Raw genomic sequence first — 14,707 nt, 5'->3', positions numbered from 1 at the left:
TCCATGTATGCGTACACCATAATTACGCTACCACGCAAATATTTGGGGTTCCACTCATCTCATGTGAGACATTCCTGGGGGGGGGGGGGGGGGGGGGGTTCCACTCGGGACCGAACCCTACAATAACCCTGGGCTCGGTGTGGGGTGGCGGTGGGGTGGGTGGACTGCTGTGGCCTGTTGAGGGGTTGTGGTCCATTGTAGGCTACGGCAGGACGAAGACTCTCCATCGTTTGTAGGTCCCCAGTTCAATGCACACACAACCTATGTCTTTCCTGAGGCATCAGGCTAATTCCACACCAAATTTCATCAAATTCCTTTCAGCAGTGCTGTCATTACAATGTAATAATATTATGACGGCTTGATGAAAAGAAATAGCTTCGAATTTCTTACGTGAAGATTTTTAAAGCTTTGTAAATAAAACAAACTTTAGTATTTTAAACATAGCTGCGCAACAGCAACGGTTCCACGTAATAGGATTAAAAACAGCCGACCAGTTGCAAAGGATAAAGTAATCTTTACCGTGGTTTCGATAGATTTAAATCTATCTTCTTCAGAAGAAGATAGATTTAAATCTATCGAAACCTAGGTAAAGATTACTTTATCCTTTGCAACTGGTCGGCTGTTTTTAATCCTAAAACAAACTTTATCAACATTCCATATATTTTTTCTTCATGTCTACATATATTTCTTGTCAATGAACAAAGTTCCACCACGTCTGCTTGTACCACTTCATCACTATGAAAGTGAAGTCCTCAAACGTGTTCTTTAAGTTTTGGAAACAGAGGAAAATAGGATGGGGTTCAGTCTGAACCGTATGGGGGCTGATCGATAACAACTGATGCTCTTCAACCAACACATTCATTGCTTTATTTTGCTCAGTTTTTTTTTCGAGTCATTTCATTTTTAACTCCATATTTCCTGGTTTTTCCTACTGCTCTCCTCTTATGTGGCAATAATCCTACGCACATATTTCTTTTGTAGTGTTGATCTGTCCATACCATACACTGTAACTGGTACCTTAACTGCAATCTAAATTCGCATTTTGATTTTCATACTTATCTCTTTCAGTGAGACTGCTTTCTTAGTTGTTCAAAACTGTCCACTTTTTTAAGAGTATACTGAGTTGTTCTTCTTGTCTGTCCTGTTTTGAAGTTCACATTACTTTTCTTTTGTCTGCATTCACTATCACTTCTTTTCTTTTCAGTTTCCTCATACCATTCCACTACAACCCACTAAAGGCTTTCTGGAGAGCCAGCCACCAGTACAATGCTGCGTACCAAGTGCCCACCTACCACTTACATACATCCTCCCAGAACAGCACATGACTCTTTTTTAGATTCGATTTGTTTGTTAATATCTTGTGGATGATACAGGCTCTTGTAAATTTATCTTATAGAGCTGATCCTGCTATTAAGTTCCAGCTAATAATCTTCTTCACTAACTCGGATCCTCTTCCCTGAAGATTTCATTCATTAGCTGGAAAAAGAGTTTATTTCCCTCCCTAAACAATCAAAAGCATTCATAGCCATAGTTCCATCACTCCAACCACATATTGTCAGATTAACCATTAATACAATGTACTTTACAATGAGCATAAGGTTCCTCTTCCTCTATGGTCCGTATACAGTAGAATACGTCCATTACATTACATTTTACATAACGTTCGTTGCTAATGCAGACTCTTTGGTTATTCCTTGGCGGGCCACCATAACACCTTCCATCAGTGGCTGCACAGAATAGTATGTCCACCTCGGCAAATGACGTCTTCCATTCACCATTCTTGCCCACAGGAGGTACAGCTCCTCCCTTTATTCTTGCCTCTGCACAAACGGAAGCGTGACAACAGGGTTTGGCTCTACTGTAGCTCAATTAACTTAAAATAATACACTACTGGCCATTAAAATTACTACACCAAGAAGAAATGCAGATGATTAATGGGTATTCATTGGACAAATATATTGTACTAGAACTGACATGTGATTACATTTTCGCGTAATTTGGGTGCATAGATCCCGAGAAATCAGTACCCACAAAAACCATCTCTGGCCGTAATAACGGCCTTGATACGCCTCGACATTGAGTCAAACAGAGCTTGGATGGCGTGTACAGGTATAGCTGCCTATGCAGCTTCAACACGATACCACAGTTCATCAAGAGTAGTGACTGGCGTGTTGTGATGAGCCAGTTGCTAGGCCACCATTGACCATTTTCAATTGGTGAGAAATCTGGAGAATGTGCTGGCCAGGGCAGCAGTCAAACATTTTCTGTACCCAGCGTCGTGCATTATCATGCTGAAATGTAGGGTTTCGCAGGATGTCGCCAAACACGGATGCGACCATCACGATGTTGTAAACAGAATCTGGATTCACCCGCAAAAATGACGTTTTGTCATTCGTGCACCCAGGTTCGTCGTTGAGTACACCATCGCAAGCGTTCCTGTCTGTGATGCAGCGTCAAGGGTAACCGCAGCCATGGTCTCCGAGCTGATAGTCCGTGCTCCTGCAAACGTCGTCCAACTGTTGGTGCAGATGGTTGTTGTCCTGCAAAAGTCCCCATCTCTTGACTGAGGGATCGAGACGTGGCTGCACGGTCCGTTACAGCCATGCGGATAAGATGCCTGTCATCTCGACTGCTAGTGATACGAGGCCGTTGGGATCCAGCGCGGCGTTCCGTATTACCCTCCTGAACCCACCATTCCATATTCTGCTAACAGTCATTGGATCTCGACCAACGCGAGCAGCAATGTCGCGATACGATAAACCGCAATCGCGATAGGCCACAAACCGACCTTCATCAAAGTCGGAAACGTGATGGTACGCATTTCCCCTCCTTACACGAGGCATCACAACAACGTTTCACCAGGCAACGCCGGTGAACTGCTGTTTGTGTTTGAGAAATCGGTTGGAAACTTTCGTCATGTCAGCACGTTGTAGGTGTCGGCACCGGCGCCAACCTTGTGTAAATGCTCTGAAAAGCTAATCACTTGCATATCACAGCATCTTCTTCCAGTCAGTTAAATTTCGCGTCTGTAGCACGTCGGCTTCGTGGTGTAGCAATTTTAATGGCCAGTAGTGTAGGATTTTTTAAAAAATTTTATTGCTATGTGTTTCCAGGCAGTGTAGGCCAGCCCAGCCAATGTGCTGATCGAGTAAGCCATTCGACGGTATTGTTGGCATTATGTCAAACAATCCCAGCCAGAAGGGCTTGCTGTACTGGGACATCGTTGACGAAGAGTGAGGTAATGTTTTGTAACTCGGGCACTTGCTTGCTACCACGAAACTCCCACACCGTGAATTTAACAGGGCTGAGCAACCCGTGCTTGAGCGGTACAGAGAACTAGGAAAATCTGACGTGACAAGCAGAATGAAGCAAACTTACTCATCTCACTCTAGTATGACTCTGACAGAAGGGTAGATATAAGAGTATTTTATTTATTTTTTATTTTGCGTATGGCAATACAGCGACAATATTTTAATTAAGTACAACAATATGTAAACGAAATGTATAAAAAAACAATGTGTAAATAGTACATGTGTAAAAAACAAGCATTAGCACAAAAGGATAAAGTACAAACACTCAAGACAAAATAACTGCACGTTAAAAGCTTGGCAAGTCTGAGTAGAAACTGATTCATATGTTTAAAGCTCAATATCTAGATTGCACAGCCAATCCAAAGGAGAGCGTTTCACATATATAAACTCAGAGACAGGTGCGGCGTATCTTTTTAACGGGCATTCCTCAATAATATGGCGGACGTTCTGCTCTGGTGCTCCACAGTCACAAGCTGGTGAGTCGCATAGGCCCCACTTGTACTTATATGCATTAAATCTTGCATGGCCCGTTCTGATACGGTTTAATTTAGTCCAGGTGCATCTCTTCAGGTCAAAGCCCGGTAATTCCAGAGTAGGATCTTGGATTCGTTGTTTATTAATACCAGAATCATTCCAAAAGTGCCGCCATTGCTCCTTGATGTCAGGTTCTTGTGTATTAACCCATATAGGCTTCCGTGACTTCAAGCGGGTCGATGGTATTTCGTTCAAAACATCATGGATTGGTAGATTCTGTGGGTAATCTGAGTCATGAATTTTTGATCACTCTCTTGCTGCTACTTCTTGCCTTCTCAATTGTGGAGGTGGGATATTGTTTAGAGTATGCAGCCAAGAGAGTGGGGTGGATTTAATAGTACCCGTTATTATTCTCATACACTAGTTCAACTGGACGTCGATTTTCTTAGTATGAGTGCTCGAATGCCAGACAGCAGAGCAATATCCGTCAACAGGATATACCAGGGCTATTGCGGCAGTACGTAAGGTGGATGCTTGAGCTCCCCAAGTCGAGCCAGCCAATTTTCTCAGGATGTCGGTGTGACTCTTTAGCTTTTGGCTTACGTTTTCTAAATCTTTTTGTAAGTCAGGAAGCGGTCTAGTGTTATGCCAAGGTATTTGGGGTTGAAGTTGTGTTTGACTCTTTGTTCACAGAAGTTCACATTCAGTTCCTGGTGGGCCATTTTATTGTTCAAGTGGAAAGCACACACCTCAGTCTTGGTTGGATTAGGGCAGAGTCGCCATTTTTTATAATAGGAATTCAAGGACTCCAGATCTTCTGTGAGTACGTTCGCTCCTTCCCCAAGTGTTTTAGTTTGTACAACTAGTGCCAAATCATCGGCGTAGAGTATAAATAATCGAGCTTAGGGGCTCAAAGCAGCCGCTCGTGCTGCCATTCCGTCTGCGTCTTGAACTGGAGAGAATGGTAAGCAATTGAATTTCAGAAAAACCACGATTCACCATTGGTGATGGAAATCGGTTGCCAACTTGCCATTGATTAATTCATCGAGTTTCGGCATGAGGCACACAATACCTGAGGCGTGGCAGCTGCGAGACTTCCACCAACATGGGGAGATGGGGTCTAGCTGGCCTCTGCCCTCTGACTTCGGCTGGTGGACTGCAGGCTGCCTACGATTCAGCTGTGGGAGGCGCAACCTCGTGGCCTCCTAGCTGCCTGGACGTCTTTGGCCACTGTCCTGGTCTAAGAATGTGGGGTGATGGTGGCATTGCTTTTAGGCATCAGGGCATCTGGCATAGGCTATTGCACTTATACGCATGATTGGAGACAACGAGATGTGCGGCTGGTCCTTAGCTGACACAACTCTGAAGGATATGGGTGGCCCAGGCTTGCTCGAGGAAAGGGGGCGTTCTTTTTGTGAATCGCGGTTGTTAGCATCCGACTTAGTAAATGAATCGACTTCATTTACTTCCGGTACGATGGACGTCCAAACATTATGGGCAAATTTTAAACACATTGTAAATCACGCATTGGACAAGTACGTGCCGTAAAAGTGGGTTACGGACTGGAACGACCCCACCGTGGTTTAACAGCGCAATTCGGAGAATACTCAGGAAGCAAAGACAGTTGCACTCGCGGTACAAGAAAGATCGGGAGAATGAGGACAGGCAAAAGTTAGTAGAGATTAGTGCTGCTGTAAAAAGAGCGATGCGCGAAGCATACAACCACTACCACCGTCATACCTTAGCAAAAGATCTTGCTGAAAACCCAAGGAAATCCTGGTCTTACGTAAAATCGGTAAGCGGGTCGAAGGCTTCCGTCCAGTCACTCACTGATCAGTCTGGCCTGGTAACGGAAGACAGCAAAACGACTAGCTGAAATTTTAAATTTAGCATTAGAGAAATCTTTCACGGAGGAGAATCGTACAAATATACCGCCGTTTGAGTGTCGTACAGATTCCCGTATGGAGGACATAGTGATAGACATCCCTGGGGTTGTGAAGCAGCTGAATGGGTTGAAAATAAATAAATCGCCAGATCCTGATGGGATTCCAATTCGGTTTTACAGAGAGTGCTCTACTGCATTGGCTCCCTACTTAGCTTGCATTTATTGCGAATCTCTTGCCCAACGTAAAGTCCCGAGCGACTGGAAAAAAAGCGCAGGTGACGCCTGTATATAAGAAGGGTAGAAGGACGGATCCTCAAAATTACAGACCAATATCGTTAACATCGGTTTGTTGCAGGATTCTCGAACATATTCTCAGTTCGAATATAATGAATTTCCTTGAGACAGAGAAGTTTCTGCCGGCCGAAGTGGCCGTGCGGTTCTACGCGTTGCAGTTTGGAACCGCGAGACCGCTACGGTCGCAGGTTCGAATCCTGCCTCGGGCATGGATGTGTGTGATGTCCTTAGGTTAGTTAGGTTTAACTAGTTCTAAGTTCTAGGGGACTAATGACCTCAGAAGTTGAGTCCCATAGTGCTCAGAGCCATTTAGAGAAGTTTCTGTCCATGCATCAGCACGGCTTTAGAAAGCATTGCTCCTGCGAAACGCAACTCGCCCTTTTTCCACATGATATCTTGCGAACCATCGATGAAGGGTATCAGACGGATGCCATATTCCTTGACTTCCGGAAAGCGTTTGACTCGGTGCCCCACTGCGGACTCCTAACTAAGGTACGAGCATATGGGATTGGTTCCCAAGTATGTGAGGGGCTCGAAGACTTCTTAAGTAATAGAACCCAGTACGTTGTCCTCGATGGTGAGTGTTCATCGGAGGTGATGGTATCATCTGGAGTGTCCCAGGGAAGTGTGGTAGGTCCGCTGTTGTTTTCTATCTGCATAAATGATCTTTTGGATAGGGTGAATAGCAATGTGCGGCTGTTTGCTGATGATGCTGTGGTGTACGGGAAAGTACGTCGTTGAGTGACTGTAGGAGGATACAAGATGACTTGGACAGCATTTGTGATTGGTGTAAAGAATGGCAGCTAACTCTAAATATAGATAAATGTAAATTAATGCGGATGAATAGGAAAAAGAATCCCGTAATGTTTGAATACTCCATTAGTAGTGCAGCGCTTGACACAGTCACGTCGATTAAATATTTGGGCGTAACATTGCAGAGCGATATGAAGTGGGACAAGCATGTAATGGCAGTTGTGGGGAAGGCGGATAGTCGTCTTCGTTTCATTGGTAGAATTTTGGGAAGATGTGGTTCATCTGTAAAGGAGACCGCTTATAAAACACTAATACGACCTATTCTTGAGTACTGCTCGAGCGTTTGGGATCCCTATGAGGTCGGATTGAGGGAGGACATAGAAGCAATTCAGAGGCGGTCTGCTAGACTTGTTACTGGTAGGTTTGATCATCACGCGAGTGTTACGGAGATGCTTCAGGAACTCGGGTGCGAGTCTCTAGAGGAAAGGAGGCGTTCTTTTCGTGAATTGCTACTGAGGAGATTTAGAGAATCAGCATTTGAGGTTGACTGCAGTACAATTTTACTGCCGCCAACTTATATTTCGCGGAAAGACTACAAAGATAAGAGAGATTAGGGGTCGTACAGAGGCATATAGGCAGTCATTTTTCCCTCGTTCTGTTTGGGAGTGGAACAGGGAGAGAAGATGCTAGGTGTGGTACGAGGTACCCTCCGCCACTCACCGTATGGTGGATTGCGGAATATGTATGTCGATGTAGATCTGGTGGTGCACAGGCACAGCAGCAGCTGCTACCACGACTGAGGACAACAGGCGTCACTGGATGAGACTTAGGCATTGTTGCATTCTGACGTCAGCTGTGTTTACACACACAGTGTACCTTGAGACCAGCCAGGGTACCCTATAAGGTTGCTTGATTAAACATCTGTCAATGCTATCACTGTTTCACTGCACGCACTCCCTCAACATTTCTCTCGCCCTTCATGAGGCATAGTGACCCAGGAAGGCGAGTGCCGAAGCAGCATAAAACACGATTCATCTGCAAAGGCCAACTGTCGCCAGTCAGTGGATATCCAGTTGTGGTATTGCTGTGCAAATTCCAGCCTTCATCATCGAAGAATAGCTGTCAGCATGGTTGCATGAATCAGGTACCTGCTGCTGAGACCCATACGAAGCAACGGTTGCTGAACGGTCATTGAGGAGACACTGTCGGCATCCCCTAGGTTCATCTGGATGGCACTTGCTCAACAGTTGCGTACCTATTCGCCCACACACGTCTCCACAGCCGTCATTCACCAGTCGTGGCTCACCAATTTCCTTGAACCCAGTTTTGGGTAGTGCCATTTTGCCGTGCATGGTATTCTTTAACCGTGGTGGCACGTGAACACTTTACAAACCAAGCCATTTCGGAAACATCTCCAACCTCGGCCAAAACGTCAACGAAGATGCCCTTCTGGACATCAGAGAAGCCGGCCGGAGTGGCCGAGCGGTCCTAGGCGCTACAGTCTGGAACCGCGCGACCGCTACGGTCGCAGGTCTTGCCTTGAGCATGTATGTGTGTGATGTCCTTAGGTTGGTTAGGTTTAAGTAGTTCTAAGTTCTAGGGGACTAATGACCTCAGCAGTTAAGTCCTATAGTGCTCAGAGCCATTTGAACCATTTTTGAACATCAGAGAAATCGCTGCATTTCTGCATTACATCAACAACTGCACTGTTTTCCACACAGTCCACCTGACACCGTTTATTGACCCTCCACTGCTATTTTTGCCACCTGTGAGTGGTTATTGTACATTAACAGCAAATATAGGTGGTGGTCATGTCAGTGTGACTGGACCGTGTAGAACGAACAAGGGATATTGAATGTATCCAGAGAAGGGCAGCATGAATGTTAACAGGTTCGTTTGGCTTTCAGTTATCCCACAAAAGCCAACTTATAACCAGTTCTACGTGTATAATGTAGGAATTAGTAAAACTCCCTACATATCTCTCTCATAGCGACCATAAAAATAAGATTAAACTAATTACAGTACGCACAGAGGCATTTAAACAGCAACTCACCGAGTAATGCACAGTATTGATTTAGATACCGAAAATAATGAAAATGCTGAAACGCACCTCTGTTATGGGGTTAAAAGATTTAATATGAGGACAGGCTTCCGTACACACTGGCTAATTAATGAAGTGTGATTGTACCGTACCCACTGTCAATGACCAATGACCTCAGCAGTTTGGTCCCATAGGAACTTACCACCACCAACTGTCAATTTAGAGCTGGTGTTGGACCGTAAATTTCTCTTACATGACCTGCGCTTGGTCTTTTTCGTACTTACCATTTTTCAGTGCACATCGATTTGGCTGAAATCTGGATAGTTATTCGCAGAAGCTAAATTATTAACATTGTTATTACAAATGTTACTCACAACTTTTAAAAGATACAACACTGTATTTTAGTTTACGACATCTATAGAGCTGCTCAAATAATGTAGTCTATGTAAAACAGTCATTCCAGAATGAATTTTCACTCTGCACCGGTATGTATGCTGATATGAAACTGAGAGGGGAATGGAGTCAGAAGCAATGGAATCAAAAGACAGAGCACATAGTGGAAATGAAAAATACAGAGAGTGGAGACCATACATAGGATGGGGAGGGGGGGGGGGGGAGGGAGGATTTGACCCTTCCAGACCTGCGAACTATAACACATAGGTATAGGGGAGGGCGTATTTTGGAGCAAAATTTTAAATACATATGTGTAGGGGTAAAAGTAAGTTGAACCTCCCAGAATTTTTGAGCTCCCAAGATATGGTGGAGGCAGTGGCATTGAGAGTGAAAGACAAAAAGAGACAGGGTATGTGGGAGAGGAAACAGTGGCAGTGGGATACACTGCGAATAAATGGGAGAAAAAGGAGACTGTGGGTAAAAGATACATATAGACAGGGAGATGCTGAGTATGAAAGCGTAACTACAAAGAGAGACTGGGTAAAAGAATTTAGAACAAAGTGCGGATTGTTCGCTTGCCAAAATATTTGTTAAGCAAGATGAAATGGGTAGTGAGTGAGGTAACTGGTTCCCCAAGTTTCTGTCGAAGTCTTTTAAAGAGGAATATTCGCATTTTTTGTGCTCCAGCAGAAGTATTTTTCCAGTGGTAATTGATTACTTGGGTAACTGATAGCCAAATTGGGTAGGATATAAAATGCAGACTGGTAACAGCTAGAAAAGTTTTTGTATAAAGCTGATGTTTGACAACATCTATTACAGGTGTGTTAGCAAGTCTTTTTAAAAGTTTCTCTGGAGTGTAGCCTTATATGGGAGGCCAACAGTTCATATGAATAGAGAAGTAGAGAATACAAGCATTTGAAATGCGGTGCTACAGAAGATTGCTAAAGTTTTGATAGGTAGAAGAGAACGAAGAGGTTCAGTATCGAATTCGAGAAGGAAAGAAATTTATGGCCCAACTTGACTAAAAATGGGTTCAACTGATAATACATATTGTGAGACATGAAGAAATAGCCCACTTGATGGTAGAGAGAAGTGTATGGGACAAAACTTATAGAAAAAGCCCAAGGTTTGACTGTGGGTGTCAAGTTCAAATGTATATACTTTGCAGTATCTACTTAGAGATGAAGAGGCTTGCACAGGGCAGGGGAGAACTGCATCAAGCCAATATTCAGACTGAAGACCACAATGTCGAGGAGATTTATGGAATGCCTCAGTGGGACACTATCAGACGAGAGCCGAGCAGACACCCAACAGCTCCACTAGGGATGGCTTCTGAGCTCCTGCCTTCACCCTACGCGTCGCACGCTGAGCTTACCTGGAGTAGTTGGCCTGGAGCAGTTCCACAGTGACTGGTGGTGGCTGCTGGCCCGCCAGCACGGCGATGACGTCACACACAGTGGCAGGCTGGTTGGGGTAGGCCTCACTGTACTGGCCCATGCGGTTCAGCAACTCTGGCAGCCAGATGAGGAAGCCGTTGGAACTGCAGGATCGTGCACAGGTGAGAAATGATTCGTGAATGAGTACCTGCTTGTTTGTAGCTCACACTTTTCACAACTTGCTTTTATGAAGAATGGGTCAATATGAGCAGCCAGTCATGAATTATGAACTCGAAAAAATGAAAATTGTGTAATGAATCTCTTGTTTATTTGGGTGGTACACATCTGTAGTGCTGGTATGCAGTGATATCCCTGCACATTGCAAGTGAAACTGAAACCAAACACAGCAGTCAAAGTTAAATTGCTGAAGCGAGAGGCTATGGTCGATGTATTAAAGTATTCCCAGATGTTTTGTCTATGACTGCGAGAGATACCTTCAGAGTAAAACAGCGACTAGACTGTTTTACCTCTGAAGAGGTCTCCCGCAGTTGAAGATGAAATGTCAGAGAATATTGTACTTTTATACGTCTTATACGTGAACCATGGCCTCTTAGCATGGAAGTTTCACCAGATAAATATAACTTACTAAATCAGGAGGCACAGTCGCTACTCTGAAAAAGATTCTGGTTCCTAACCTGTATTAAACACCTTGTGTTGTGGTAGCTTAATATTTACTTGATTATAATGGTATTTTTGAAGCAAAAAGAAACAGTATCACATTTTCGTGCCCATAGGCAACAATCTAAAAACGGAAACTCTGCTGCAGAATAGAAAGAACTTCCAGGAACCGCAGATTTGTCTGTCTCTGCCTTAGTTCCAAACAGAACATTGTCTCGACTCAACGTCATACAAATTTAAAAATCGCTGTCATTCAGTTCTTGTGTGATCACTGTACTGGAATGTTGCGCCTAAAGATCTCGCCGAAGAATTCTCTGAACACTTTGCTCCAACCATTGCACAGCAGCTGCAGCTGTAGATTTTGATGCACAGCGCTCTGAATTTGGCTCAGGTGAATCTCTCGCATCAGCTACATTTCTCAGTTCTGTGATGATGAAGGAACAGTCAGAAGATTTAAGTTTAAATGCAAACCTGTTTGCCTGTCGATTGGAGCCAAAGTGTGAACCATTTTGTGATGTGAGATTGCATCGTCACATCATGTGCAAATCTGACACAAAGCGAACTCTGCAACAGTATCAGCCAATAGCCATTTCAACAAACTCCTCGGAACTGAAACGATGACGCTTCCAAGGACAAGGTGTGGCTGCCAGAGAAAATCGTATGTATACATCAGATCAGTATTATTGCTCGCATCACGGTATTCCCTATTATGCATAGCTATGACACTTGAAGATTGGGAAGATTGGGGACATTATTGTGCCCCAACAAGAATATATGTACCGGCAGAAGTAGAGCTGTGAGGACTGGGCGTGAGTCGTGCTTGGGTAGCTCAGTTGGTAGAGCACTTGCCCGCGAAAGGCAAAGGTCCCGAGTTCGAGTCTCGGCCCGGCACACAGTTTTAATCTGCCAGGAAGTTTCATATCAGCGCACACTCCGCTGCAGAGTGAAAATCTCATTCTGGAAACATCCCCAAGGCTGTGGCTAAGCCATGTCTCTGCAATACCCTTTCTTTCAGGAGTGCTAGTTCTGCAAGGTTCACAGAAGAGCTTCTGTAAAGTTTGGAAGGTAGGAGACGAGGTACCGGCAGAAGTAAAGCTGTGAGGGCGGAGCGTGAGTCGTGCTTGGGTAGCTCAGTTGGTAGAGCACTTGCCCGTGAAAGGCAAAGGTCCCGAGTTCGAGTCTCGGCCCAGCACATAGTTTTAATCTGCCAGGAAGTTTCAAGAATATATGTGTTTAACGTCCAAAACTGTTGCTGGTAGACATGGGCTATTAGCAGGAACCTGTTCTTACAGATCCAGTGTTCACCATATGATATGAACGGTTCAATTCAGGATGGGAAGTTGTAGGGCCGAGATGCTCCATTCTTCTGGTGTGCTGGGCACTAAGAAATGATTGAGTCTTGCGTTTTCTTCTGGCAATGTAGATGTAGATGTACATGAAAGACCCTCAAGGACCACGCTCATTGATATATGTGGATACTGAGTGAATGTAGTGTTAGTGATTCTCTTGTCATGGTTATCAGCGATCAGAAGGGCTATCTGTGACCCCTTCTGTTTTCACTCTACAGGCTGTAACTGCCAGTGTTTAGAGATGAGTAGTGTTTGCATCATTCACGCTAGGGTAGAGCCATGCACTGGCGACGAGTACATAGTCCTACTGAACAGTTTCATCCATTTGAACTGAACAGGATTGCATTGTGGGCCTGCAGGAAGATGGATGGACATATTGATCGGCTGCAGCACACGTTGGGCACAATGTATAGGTGGCGTATCGTTGCTTTCAACAGTGGTCTGTGGAACACGTCCACACCTGTACACCAGGCTCTGGATGACAGACACAGGTCCAGATTGATGCCAACAGCAATGGCCAACTGAACATCAGACGAGTAAGAAATACTGGCACATGTTTCACTTGCTGTGTAATCAATAACCATTAAGTGCTGTCTGGTAGCAGGACTCTGATCACACATTCCTCTGGCCAGCCTATATGCAACAGGACTGATCATGCATTCCTCTGGCCAGCCTATATGCAATAGGACTCTGATCAAGCATTCCTCTGGCCAGCCTATGTGCAACAGGACTCTGATCGTGCATTACTCTGGCCGGCCTATCACAAGGCTATCGCCGGGCACAGCTACTCTCTTATCATGAAAGAGTCAACTGGAGAGTGTCATGTTGCTCTGTTGTCTTGAACGATGAGAGTAGGTTCCGTTTGTATGCGAGCAGTGGATGTACACATGTATTGCGTGTACCTAGTGAGCTGCCTATTCCAGAGTGCACAATGCGCAGGTCCCACACCAGGTTTCATGGTTTTACAAGTCACAGTGAGATATGGTGTTTTCGTATGGCAAAGAAAAAATGGTAGAGATATGGTGTGAAAGTGAATCGATGAATCCTCCGCCACGCAATAATGAGTGAATTGTGGAATAGTCATATAGATATATACTACTGGCCATTAAAATTACTACACCAAGAAGAAATGCAGATGATAAACGGGTGTTCATTGGACAAATATATTATACTAGAACTGACATGTTCATGCAGTTTGGGTTCATAGGTCCTGAGAAATCAGTACCCAGAACAACCACCACTGGCCGTAGTAACGGCCTTGATACGCCTGGTAATTGAGTCAAACAGAGCTTGGATGGCGTGTACAGGTACAGCTGCCCATGCAGCTTCAACACGATACCTTAGTTCTTCAAGAGTAGTGACCTGCGTATTGTGACGAGCCAGTTGCTCGACCACCAGTGACCAGACGTTTTCAATTGGTGAGAGATCTCGAGAATGTGCTGGCCAGGCCAGCAGTCGAACATTTTCTGTATCCAGAAAGGACTTACAGCACCCGCAACATGCGGTCGTGCATTATACTGCTGAAATGTAGAGTTTCGCAGGGATCGAATGAAGGGTAGAGCCACGGGTAGTAACACATCTGAAATGTAACGTTCACTGTTCAAAGTGCCGTCAATGCGAACAAGAGGTGACCGAGACGTGTAAACAATGGCACCCCATACCATCACGCCGGGTGATACGCCAGTATGGCGATGACGAATACACGCTTCCAATGTGCGTTCACCACGATGTCGCCAAACACGGATGCGACCATCATGATGCTGTAAAAAGAACCTGGATTCATCCGAAAAAATGACGTTTTGCCATTCGTGCACCCAGGTTCATCGTTGAGTACACCATCGCAGGCGCTCCTGTCTGTGATGCATCGTCAAGGATCTCCGAGCTGATCGTCCATGCTGCTGCAAACGTCGTCGAACTGTTCGTGCAGATGGTTGTTGTCTTGCAAACGTCCCCATCTGTTGACTCAGGGATCGAGACGTGGCTGCATGATCCGTTACAGCCATGCGGATAAGATGCTTGTGATCTCGACTGCTAGTGATACGAGGCCGTTGGGATCCAGCACGGCATTCCGTATTACCCTCCTGAACCCACCATGTTCTGCTAACAGTCATTGGATGTCGACCAACGCGAGCAGCAATGTCGCGATACGATAA

At 44.9% G+C, this 14,707-nt stretch overlaps 1 protein-coding gene and 2 non-coding genes across 3 annotated transcripts in view; 2 read left to right on the top strand and 1 right to left on the bottom strand.

Moving 5' to 3' along the window:
- Positions 1 to 14,707, bottom strand: part of LOC126214885 (synaptic vesicle glycoprotein 2A-like) — a 120,302-nt gene that overhangs the window by 11,722 nt on the left and 93,873 nt on the right. The window contains exon 7 of the mRNA XM_049941530.1: positions 10,527 to 10,691. Coding sequence (XP_049797487.1) covers positions 10,527 to 10,691 — 165 coding nt within the window. The remainder of the gene's footprint in view (positions 1 to 10,526; positions 10,692 to 14,707) is intronic.
- Trnas-cga (transfer RNA serine (anticodon CGA)) lies at positions 12,023 to 12,097 on the top strand. The gene has a single exon. It is a non-coding gene; the product is annotated as a tRNA-Ser (tRNA).
- On the top strand, positions 12,324 to 12,398 carry Trnas-uga (transfer RNA serine (anticodon UGA)). The gene has a single exon. It is a non-coding gene; the product is annotated as a tRNA-Ser (tRNA).

This window comes from Schistocerca nitens, chromosome 12 (assembly GCF_023898315.1).
Source record: "Schistocerca nitens isolate TAMUIC-IGC-003100 chromosome 12, iqSchNite1.1, whole genome shotgun sequence".
In the NCBI taxonomy this organism is placed as follows: domain Eukaryota; kingdom Metazoa; phylum Arthropoda; class Insecta; order Orthoptera; family Acrididae; genus Schistocerca; species Schistocerca nitens.
Note: the sequence above shows the minus strand (reverse complement) of the source record. Positions and strands in the feature narration are given on the sequence as shown.